General features: G+C 38.0%; 1 protein-coding gene across 2 annotated transcripts in view; it reads right to left on the bottom strand.

The window, feature by feature from the left end:
• LOC127632136 (eukaryotic translation initiation factor 4 gamma 1-like) overlaps positions 1-12500 on the bottom strand; it is a 46113-nt gene that overhangs the window by 28121 nt on the left and 5492 nt on the right. For both annotated transcript variants that reach the window (XM_052110706.1, XM_052110707.1), the window contains exons 2-5: positions 7346-7462; positions 7134-7214; positions 6839-6871; positions 1-29 (exon numbers count right to left, since the gene is read on the bottom strand). The exon at positions 1-29 is cut by the window's left edge and continues 169 nt beyond it. In XM_052110706.1, the coding sequence (XP_051966666.1) occupies positions 1-29; positions 6839-6871; positions 7134-7214; positions 7346-7417 (215 nt within the window). In that variant the 5' untranslated portion in view covers positions 7418-7462. The remainder of the gene's footprint in view (positions 30-6838; positions 6872-7133; positions 7215-7345; positions 7463-12500) is intronic.

Raw genomic sequence — 12500 nt, 5'->3', positions numbered from 1 at the left:
GGGGGTAAAGTGGGCCGACTGTAGTACGGCTGAAAAGTAAAACACAAGCCTTGATGTTTTAGATGTCGACTAAGAAACAGGGTTTAAATACGGTTTAATTATTAGAGTCGTCGAAATTAACACGTTAACACATTATTAATTTACAATATTTAACCCGCTATTATTTTTAGTATTTGAAAATCAGACAAAGATAAAAGGCACAAGACTGTGTACTTGATGTCTATCTAGAGTGTCCCATGAGGCATCGTGAATGATGTAAACAAATTAAAAACAACGGAAAGAATTATAAATAAATTTATGTTAAGTTTATTGTAAAATATTCAGATATGCAAGTAGTTTGAGAGGGTGGGGAGAACGGCTCGATTGCGTCATTCACAGTGCACCATGGGAGTGGGCGGAGCCGCAGAGCTCTTCTGATCCCCTGATTGGTGGATCTCTCTTCAGGATTGTGGGTAGTGTAGTTCTTCGATGTTCCCATTGATCAACAACCTCAGAGCTCATGGTAGACCTTTCTTTAACCTTGTGACCCTGCGTCCACATGCGTGGACGTTGTGTTTTGGCTTCGCTATACACAACGCATAATTAAAATGAATTTAAACTGACTGAATACTGTTCACAACTCTCTACACTGTCTTTTAAGGGTTAAACCTCTGGTTCATCTCATCATATGGCACAACAGCATGGCGTTGATTTCAGTGTAGCGCTTCTACGGGTGCAGCGCCAACAAAAGTGCCTCTGTTAAGAAATCTCTTTACGTTTTTTCCTCTGAAACCTGTTTGGTTGTAAAGAGTAGAGTCTCTCGATTTGTTTGATATGCCACTTTAAAAGCATCCATTCATTTTTCATGCGTCAGCGTGCTGATAAACATGATGTCCACGTATGTGGCTTTTGGGACATTATTCCCTTCAAAGTTGGAAAGCAAAATAACTTTCAACATTAACACATCTGTGGGTCAATTCACTTAATTTTAATATAAACGGTTATATATAAATTTGTTATCACTGTAAAATACGCTTCAATTAATACAAATTACTTAGAAAAATAATTATTTATTCAGCTTTACCGAAAATCAACTGTTAATGATTGTAACGTCTCAAAAACACTCCTGGAAACAATTTTATATATATATAAAAAATAAAAAAAAACTTTTTATAGCTTGGTATTATTTAAAATGTCACATCGTAGTCCCACTGTCCACATTCACTGCCAAGCCAAAAAAAATAAAAAATAAATAAAAATCAACGTTTGGATTTAAATAAGCAAATATTTTAAAGTGGACCTATTATGCAAACTGCACATTTACATGGTGTTTGAACATAAATGTGTGTTGAAAAATCCACCCGGTCCTTTGTTTTTAATAACCATTAATCATAAGCCTGTACAAAGTGATGTCACTTTGTACAGGCCCCGCCCACAACTGTTGACAGACACTGCCAATGGACATGTTTGTGTCGTTGGTTATAGCTTATAGCGAACACTGTAACAGCATTTGTGTGTGTGTGTGTTTTGCTTATCCATCCTTGCAAAACTGCTGAAAAAACACTACAACAAATAAATGAATGTATCAAATAATCATTCGGAAACGTCCTGGTTCATTGTCAAAGCTGTTACTTCTGACGGAGTCTCGCCCTCATCAGTGTCCGTCTCCGGTTCAAACATATCAGGCTGAACGCCACTATTCTTACAGTCAGTCATATTGCAAATGATGTCTAGTTATCCGAAGCAGAGATGTCAAAACTGGCCTATACTGGATACAGGGCGGGGAGCACCAGCTCATTTGCATTTAAAGACACACACACACACACATGCACACAAGCATGCACTCACACTAAGAGGCATTTTCAACATGGTATAATAAATGATCTGTGGGGTATTTTGAGCTGAAACTTCAGACATTCTGGGGACACCAAAGATTTAAATGTCATCTTGTGAAAAGGGGCATAATAGGTGCCCTTTAAGAGTCCATGATTGGATCATTACTGCAGTGATTCACATGTTTCAGCTGGCAACAATTCATTTAACCCTAAAGCTGCGTACACACTGCCAGTGACTTTGTCGCTGCAGGTTGCCAGTGGCTGGCGGTGAAGTCGCTAGTGGGTGTTCCCACTACTGGTTGCCTAGTAACGTTTATAAATGACATTCACAGAGAGAGAGAGAGAGAGAAGGATCACGTGAGCTCTCCCGTCTTCTCTCCTATTGGCTGTCGCTTCCGTTAGTCGCTCTTCATTTGAATAAAGTCGAACTTGTCTCAACTTTGTTGCGTCGCTGGACACGCCCACATCTAGTCGCCAACGGTCGCGACAGCTCGTGTCCCCGGAAGTCGCTGTGCTCTCATTGAAAATGAATGGGATGGAGTCGCTGTCGTGCGCGATGTCGCTGGCAGTGTGTACACAGCTTAACCGATGCGGTGTGTAGCTTCTTATTTCTATACGTATACCGTCGTCGTGGAAATTTTTTTAATGCGTTTCAGAAGGAGCAAATAATTGGCCTGCATCAAGCTAAGAAAACTACTAAGGCGATTACTGAAATCGGGTTACGAACTGTCCAATGGATTATTCAAACCTGGAAGGATAGCGGTGAACCGTCAGCTACGCAGAGATCACTAAAATGGATCAATACAAGTTATCGGTTGCATTGCATAAGGTTGTCGAAACAATGCCACGCAGTAAACAAAGCTAAAAGGCGGTGCAACGAAATATTGGAGCATGCATCTTTTTCTTTTCTGTCCAGGCAGTATATGTGGATATACATTATTAGGAAAAAATTATATATGTTTTTTTTTTTCATTTAGCTAGTATCGGCATTGGCCGATCATTTTATGTGCATCTAATTTGCTATAGTTAAATAGTGTTTATCTGCATTTATATTGGCCATCCTGCTCTCTAGATATCATATCGACATCGTCCACGGAAAAGCCCATATCGCTCGCTCACGACAGAAAACAAAAGCGAGTTTTACTTGTTGTACTCCATAACAAAGCAGGTGTCAGTCTGTTCACGCCCCTTGTTGCAACTCACCTACTACACAACCACTACTGATTTTCTAAATGCCGCAAATTAAACGTATTTAACACGTGCAAATATGAAAACGTTGTAGATGTGAGAAAAACTGTTGCACAGAACCGTCCTGCATATAACGGGGACAAAACATGACAACTGAACAATCACATGAATACACGAAGGTGCATGTGTAGTCAGTACCAGCCCACTTGAGTTGAGAAAGAGAGTTGCTTTGACAAATAAGCAGAAGATTTGATTTCCGTGGTTTAAGATTATTAGAACAGTTAAACACGAGAGCGTTACCTGCAATGACCTGAATCCTCCCTTTAGCAGCAAACACACACACACATGCGCACACACACGGCAGAAGAGAGAGAGAGAGAGAGAGAGAGAGAGAGAGGGACAGAGAGAGAGAGAGAGATGAAGAGTATGTTACCCGTCAGCACTGAGTTAAAGAAACACAGCAGCATGCAGAAACACAAAGCACATCAGCACTGTGTTTATGTGACTGAAGCAAGAGATGACGTCATAAAAACCAGCGTGTTCGGTCTGAAACATTCTCTACATCAGTATGCAAACATGCATCTGAATGCATGGCCAATGCAATGCAAGCGCACAGTCCCGTCGAACATGCTTAAGGCGCTTTCTTGCACTCAAGGGACATTTGAAAGTTCAAAGTTTCCTTCAAACGTCCATAATTAAACCAGGTGTTCAACAGTTTAACCATTTAACTAACTTGCTGGAACAGTTCACACTAATGGCCGCTATAGCTAGTGATCGACCGACATGTGTTTTTCAATGACCGATGCCGATATCTAGAGAGCAGGATGGCAGATAATAGCACAAATGTAAATCAAATCAGATGTAAAAAAATATTTTTGATACTATATTTTAAGCATCAGAAATTTGACCGTAATTAATGACTAATAATTGCACTTGTAAGTGACTAGTTATGGACTTGTTTTGCATTATAATGCATTTATAAGGCCTTTATTGGCTTATAGCCCCTTTACTTTGTTTTCCTAATAATAAAAATGATTAGTTATCAAGTTACAAGTGCAATGATTAGCCTTTATTACACGGCTCTCTGTCAGTGGCGCCATCTAGTGGTCAGATATTGCTCTGTAACAACCGCACAGACTGGATGGTGGATTTCAGCGATTTAACGCAAACCAATATTTTATGTCCTTGTATTTATTTATTTGGTTAGTAGCCGTGTAATAAGTGGGACAATGTAGTCAGCTGGTTGTTATCGCAAAACAAACCCCTCCAGGACGATACAAGAGTCTCTGCATCACGTGGGTGTCCTGAACATCCAGCCGGGGTTTATTGTGCAACAACCAGCTGACAGTACATAATTACTTACTTGCATACAATCTATCTTCTGATCCTTAAAATAGTGTTACCAAATGTATAAAGTGAAATAAACACTTATTTTATGCAATATTTGCTAACATTTGCATTAACCAAAATTTTTTTTTTTAAAGTTGACTATCCGTTAACAAATCTATTGGTAGATTTTGGAACTGCTGATAATTGAAAAATGGCCAAATATTGGCCCGATTAATCGTTCTGGCCAATATATTTTTTTAAACACCAAGATCAGCCAATACTGATTTTTTAACACTAAGATCAGCCAATACTGATTTTTTAACACTAAGATCAGCCAATACTGATTTTTTAACACTAAGATCAGCCAATACTGATTTTGTAACACTAAGATCAGCCGATACTGATTTTTTAACACTAAGATCAGCCAATACAGATTTTGTAACACTAAGATCAGTCAATACTGATTTTTTAACACTAAGATCAGCCAATACAGATTTTGTAACACTAAGATCAGCCGATACTGATTTTTTAACACTAAGATCAGCCGATACTGATTTTTTAACACTAAGATCAGCCGATACTGATTTTTTAACACTAAGATCAGCCAATACAGATTTTTTAACACTAAGATCAGCCGATACTGATTTTTTAACACTAAGATCAGTCAATACAGATTTTGTAACACTAAGATCAGCCTATACAGATTTTGTAACACTAAGATCAGTCAATACAGATTTTGTAACACTAAGATCAGTCAATACAGATTTTGTAACACTAAGATCAGCCGATACTGAATTTTTAACACTAAGATCAGCCTATACAGATTTTGTAACACTAAGATCAGTCAATACAGATTTTGTAACACTAAGATCAGTCAATACAGATTTTGTAACACTAAGATCAGCCGATACTGATTTTTTAACACTAAGATCAGCCTATACAGATTTTGTAACACTAAGATCAGTCAATACAGATTTTGTAACACTAAGATCAGTCAATACAGATTTTGTAACACTAAGATCAGCCAATACAGATTTTGTAACACTAAGATCAGCCGATACTGATTTTGTAACACTAAGATCAGTCGATACAGATTTTTTAACACTAAGATCAGCCGATACTGATTTTGTAACACTAAGATCAGCCAATACAGATTTTGTAACACTAAGATCAGCCAATACAGATTTTTTAACACTAAGATCAGTCAATACAGATTTTGTAACACTAAGATCAGCCAATACAGATTTTGTAACACTATGATCAGCCAATACAGATTTTGTAACACTAAGATCAGTCAATACAGATTTTTTAACACTAAGATCAGTCAATACTGATTTTGTAACACTAAGATCAGTCAATACAGATTTTGTAACACTAAGATCAGTCAATACAGATTTTGTAACACTATGATCAGCCAATACAGATTTTGTAACACTAAGATCAGTCAATACTGATTTTTTAACACTAAGATCAGACAATACAGATTTTTTAACACTAAGATCAGTCAATACAGATTTTTTAACACTAAGATCAGTCGATACTGATTTTTTAACACTAAGATCAGCCGATACTGATTTTTTAACACCAAGATCAGCCGATACTGATTTTTTAACACTAAGATCAGCCGATACAGATTTTGTAACACTAAGATCAGTCAATACAGATTTTTTAACACTAAGATCAGTCAATACAGATTTTTTAACACTAAGATCAGTCAATACAGATTTTTTAACACTAAGATCAGTCGATACTGATTTTTTAACACTAAGATCAGTCAATACAGATTTTTTAACACTAAGATCAGTCGATACTGATTTTTTAACACTAAGATCAGCCGATACTGATTTTTTAACACTAAGATCAGCCAATACAGATTTTGTAACACTAAGATCAGTCAATACTGATTTTTTAACACTAAGATCAGTCAATACTGATTTTTTTTTAAAGTGCCATTAGCCACACTTTTGCAAGTTATATTGTGTTGTTATATGTTTATGCCCCACACAGTAAAATTACAGTAACACTTTACAAAAAGGTGCAATTTGTTAATATTATTTATCAACATTCCTGCAGTTAACATGAACTAATGAACTTAAATGTTAGTTACAAAATATAATATTACATTTTAAAATCAAAAGCTGTATTCCTTAACATTAGTTAATGCACTATGAACTAACAACTAAAAATGAACAATTGTAATTTTATTAACTAACATTATAATTAATAAAGGCTATCAAAATATATCACTCATTGATTGTTCATGATAGCTAATATAATAACTAATGTTAACGAATGCAACCTTGTTATAAAGTTACCAAATGACATTAAAATTACTTTAATTGTGAATCGCTAACATTTATTTGTATTGAAAACAGACATGAATGGTTCTGTTGTCAACATCAAATATCATTGTGACACACTGGCAACCAGTAAAAACCATGAGAGCATCACACACAGCAGAGATACAGCCTTATGCATTGCATGTGTTTGTGTGTGTGCGTTAGTACCTGCTGTGGTAAAGCTCTAGGACCTGAGGCAAACTAGAAAGAGAAAGCCAGACACACAGGTCAAAAGTCAAGACACAGAAGCCATACCAAAAGCACATCAGCCGCACAGATTGCACACACAATGAGAGGCCAGGAGGATGCAGGGCGACCACTACTTAATATTAACCCACGGATTATTCATCTCATCTAGCCAAACGTGCATCACCTTCATTGAATGCAGTTACAGTTTATAGTTATAGTATATAGTACATTTTAGCTGACACTCAGGAAGTGTGGAGTACGTAGGGTGACGTACCTGTCGGGGTGGTGCGGTGGGGTTCATCTGTGGCGGAGGAGTGCCGAACACAACGGAAGGAGGGCCGGGAGGAAAACTGGGCTAGAGAGAGAGAGAGAGAGAGAGAGAGAGAGAGAGAGAGACGGACACGTAACATATTTAATCATAAAAGTCTATCTGATTAATATTAGTTATTTATAATAAATTGAGTACATAAAACAGTGTTTGTTTACCTGGGACAGGCCCGGGGAGTGTGCGGAGGGGTAAGGAGGGCCAGAGGGGGGTCCTGACAGAGGCTTATTCATTTCACCCGGAGCACCTGCATCGAGACGCAACACTACTGACAAAACCTGACACAGAGAAAGTTTATATTAATTAACAAGACAAAAAGATACAAAACAAGGAACGCAATCAAAAAGGTAATATGAATAATAACAACGTGATAATGTAAAATATTACATGCATGTACACTAGTGTGACAATAATGCATCATTTTAATTTCAACTATTAATTATGACTATTTTATTAGAGATTATAAAGGGGTCATGACCGAAAGAACTAGGTCGCGAGTACAAGTGGCCGGAATGGGCTTCCTCAGAAGGGTGGCGGGCTTCTCCCTTAGAGATAGGGTGAGGAGCTCAGTCATCCGTGAGGAGCTCGGAGTAGAGCCGCTGCTCCTTTGCGCCGAAAGGAGTCAGTTGAGGTGGTTTGGGCATCTGGTAAGGATGCCCCCTGGCCGCCTCCATAGGGAGGCGTTTCAGGCATGTCCAGCTGGGAGGAGGCCTCGGGGAAGACCCAGGATTAGGTGGAGAGATTACATCTCCACACTGGCCTGGGAACGCCTCGGGGTCCCCCAGTCAGAGCTGGTTAATGTGGCTCGGGATAGGGAAGTTTGGGGCCCCCTGCTGGAGCAGCTGCCCCCGCGACCCGACTTCAGATAAGCGTTTGAAGATGGATGGATTATAAAGCACATAGAAGCACACGTAATGTACACACACGGATAAAGAAAACATCTGACACCAGACGAGAAACTAAAGTGAGACACACATTGAGAGACATTTATTATAAGGCGTTGTGTGTCATGATGCATAATCAAAATACTCACCGAGACAGGTAAACCAATCGTAGGCTGATTTACACGAAAAGTGGAACAAAGTGACTCTTATGGCGCTTTCAAAACTTTTCAAACTACTTCATGATTTAATCACTTTCATCTTTGTTTGTTTAACCCTCTGGGGTCGGCAAACGCGCCGGCGCGTTTTGCTGGATATTTTCGTCATTACAGCAGAAACAACTTAATATACTCCGTCATTTTTGGGTATACAGATTAGTGTAAGACAACATTAGAGACTATAAAGGGTCTACTTTTATTTGTGTACACTCACAATAACAACAAAATCTTGTGCTTTTGTAAAATAAAGAAAATGAAAATGTTGAGCTTTCAGCAGTCTCTTGTCTCCACGAGCATATTTCAGAAACACGTCACAAAAATGAACTGAAACTCTGCTAATTATTTTCACTCAAATATGAAACATATGTCTAAAGAAAGCTTAAAATGTCTACTTTTAAATAAAACTATTCCAATTTAAAACAAATATTCTCCTGCAATGCAATCTGTTTGAAACAAAGCGATGTACAGTTTTTACCGGTCCATCTCATTATCTGTAATGTGATCACACCCACCAGCAGAGCGCGCCATTCATACGCTAATGTGCCGAGACGATCAATGCAAATGTACACGCCCCCTACTCTGAGGTAAACACTTTTCATTCATTTTCTGCGCGTTTGCAATGACACGGCCAGAAAGCTCCAGGATATTATGGAAGATTTAACATTTTCCGCAGAAGAAGAGCAGGACCCGTAGAGCAGCAACGTTTGTATTTTGAAGAGAGACTTGATCCAGCTGAGGTTACAATTTCAGACGAGTAAGTCATTTAGTTTTCATTAGTTGACATGCTATATTATATATACATGTACATGTAAATTGTATGCTGTATGATATAAATATGATGTGTAATATGATATAAAAATAATATGAATGTTTAGATTATATTTTATCTAGTGTTTAAAATGCCTCATTATCATCAACAAAGCTGCTTGCAAATATGTGTTCAGGTTAAATTAGTAAAATACACTTTAAATATTCCCATATTAGAAAATCAGGATGATTATAAATCAGCTTTGATCACAAATTGCATTTTACAATATATTTAAATAGAAAACTGTTCTTTTAAATTGTAAAAAGAGTTCAGAATAGCAATATTGTTTCAGTATTTTGCATCAAATAAATCCAGTCATGGTCAGCAGAAGAGACTTCTGTAAACGGTAGTGTAGGTCTAAAATTAAGTAAAGTTTTATGTAAAGAAAATATATAGTCAGATTACTTCTTTTAACTTAAAACTTGATTTTGATCATTAAGTCTCCTCACATTAATTCTCTCTCTGTCACATTCCTCATTGATGGGCCCAGAGGAGGGGTCTTTGTGTCACATCAATGTGAATCTCATCAATATTCATGATAGTTCACGCCTCCACGCATATTGCCATTCAACACTAAAATTGTCACACAAAAGTTAAATTACTATATTGTTTTGTATGAATGAGTGATCAGGATGATTTTCACATCATTTTGTAGCAAAACTCTCGGCTACAAGATCCAGTTCTCAAAGTATTTGAGAAATGTTTAGTATGTGTTATATGGCCTTATTTCAGTGACTTAAAATTTTTGTTTTTTCAAAAACCATGCATAAACATTATTTTCTCAAAAATACAAACATGTACACACATGTTGCTCACATATTATTGTAGCCCAGTTTGTGCTGAATACAGTGTTATCAGACTTTAGCCATTAATATGTTTTTAAGCAACTGAAAAAAGCACAAATGTCAAGGCATGTCAAAACTTCTCCAGGGCCCAAAATACCCTCAGACCCCAGAGGGTTAATAGAAAGATATTTATTACCGGACCTGCAGAGTTGCATTCACAATGCATGCTAACCGCGTGGAAATAAAGCTAAATAAACTCACAGCACCTCCTGAGATGGTCGGAGATAATTTGGAGCATTCTCATAGACGACATTATTCTTGCAAACAGTTTTCAGATGAATGTAACTGATAAAAAAGAGTGAAAACTCTTTACATGCGCTTGTTCCACGTGACAGGCTAGTACTAATGCTAATGCTAAAAGATAATTTGTGTAATGTATATTTTTGAACTGTACCTAAAAGTGTTACTTTCCTAAAAAGTTCCTTTATAATTAATAGTTTAATAATAGCATAAAGTTTCTCTTTCATAATACTCTTTTTTTTTTGGTTGTTATCAGCATATTGGCGTTTATGTTAGGGATCATGTACAGTCAGCGGAATGTTATTGCACAATAAACCCTGACGCGAGCGGAGACTCTTGTATGTGCGTTCAAATACAACGCGAAGAAAATGTTTGCCTCGCATTGCTCGCGCGAGTTTGTCTGCTGGATTATAAATGTGTGTTTAAACTGGCATTCGCGCAAGTACAAGAACCCGCGAGTATTCCCGCTTCTCTTCCGGAAAAGGACAGGAGGCTGGGCTTCTACGACTTGGTTCATAGTAAAGATCAACCAATAGCTGGAATCAAGTAGACGCACATATTTTCAGAACTTACCAGGAAGTCCAACTTCCTTGCTCACGTTCCTCAAAGCGGTCTTTTATCGTGACATCCGGACAATCTCAATGCTGATACGTGAAAAAAAAAATGTACATTTAAAAATGTAAACTCACGCAAATACGCAAGTGAACCGATTTCGTCATTCGCCCGGCGCAAATTCTCGTCTATTCGAATCTTTGCATTGACTTTGTATGTAATCGCGTCGTGCGAAATGCTCGCTTCTTTGTATCTCAACACACTCACATTTATGACTGTACGTGATCCCACTTATTACATAACTACGAACCAAATAATAAATACGTAGATATGAAATATTAATTTGCATTGAAATTATTAAATTAGAGATCAAATCGCTGAACAGTTGAAATACATCCAGTTTTGTTGGCGTTTACTTTGTAAAAATGACCGTATGACTCCTCAATATTTCGTTTATTAATTGACAAATAAATAAATGCACATGAAACATCGATCACACAGTGATCGGAGCAGCAGGAGAGACGGCTCGCAGAACCCGGATGAGCAGTCCGATACGTCTAAATCCCCGGATGTGCGGTTGTTACAGAGCAATATCTGACCACTAGATGGCGCCACTGACCAATCAGAATAGAGTATTGCGAAGAGCCGTGTAATAAGTCAATTTTATGAACTGTTAATTGAACTAACCATCAGGAAAAATAATACAAAATGGAAATGCTGCACTTCAGGCCACGTCCACATTAATACACTTCCATTTGAATGCATTTTCTACATTCAAACCTTGCATCGACACTAACACGCAGTTTTAAGACTTTCATAAATGTTTTTATAACCCCACACTTAGGAAAACAGTGACGTTAGGACATTGAAAATGGAGGTTATATCTGTGAATGGACAAGAGCGGCTCTGAAGCAAGAGATGAGCTGACTGAAACTCAATCTTGTGTTGTGGAGGGGCTTCATGCCACCCAGCTCTCTTTACAACCACCAAATATGGTGACAAACCTGGACAACTCACACATACTACTGGATATGAGGATACGAAGTTCACAGGGACATAACATTTAAATACACCTTGCATAAGGGTTCAAAAGGTTTTGAAGCCAACGAGAGGAACATTTAAATATGCATACTGTAAATACCTCAATTTACAGTCTGTCCATGAGGCTTTAAAATCAATCCAATTAACTTTCTTAATACACCTTCCTGGTCTTGGTTCATGGTTCATCAGTGCACTTTGTTCTAAATCTATTCTAACTTTCACCTACACTTGTGAAATTTGGTACACATATGTGACATGCCAATACCTACAAAAAGGTCTCTTGGACCCATGCCCTAAACTCAACATGAAGTCAGCCATTTTGATTTTTCTCTTAAATTTTTTGCTCAGTTTTTGCCATTTCCAGGCCTCGTATTTTAACGAACTCCTCCAAGAGATTTCATCAGGTCTAGGGCTGGGACAACGCGTCGATGATGACATCGACGCAAAAAATACGTCGACGCATTCGTCGGATCCAAACCAAAGATGGCGGCGCCGGCGTGTAGTAGTAACACGAGTGGCTCCTCAGACTATCGGAAGTGCAAGGCGGCATGCACGCGTTCCTCTAAAGTATGGGAATTCTTTAATTTAAAAGGAAACAATTCCGTGATATGTCATCTTTGCAAAATGGAGATGGCCTTCCATTCTAGCACCACGGCAATGCACCAGCACTTTAAGAGGCGCCACCCGGTTGCAGCTGCAGATGACAGAGCACCGTAAGTTTTTTTTCAACT

The sequence above is a fragment of the Xyrauchen texanus genome, chromosome 38 (assembly GCF_025860055.1).
Source record: "Xyrauchen texanus isolate HMW12.3.18 chromosome 38, RBS_HiC_50CHRs, whole genome shotgun sequence".
In the NCBI taxonomy this organism is placed as follows: Eukaryota; Metazoa; Chordata; class Actinopteri; order Cypriniformes; family Catostomidae; genus Xyrauchen; species Xyrauchen texanus.
The sequence above is the reverse complement of the archived record's forward strand: the minus strand, read 5'-3'. Positions and strand labels throughout refer to the sequence as shown.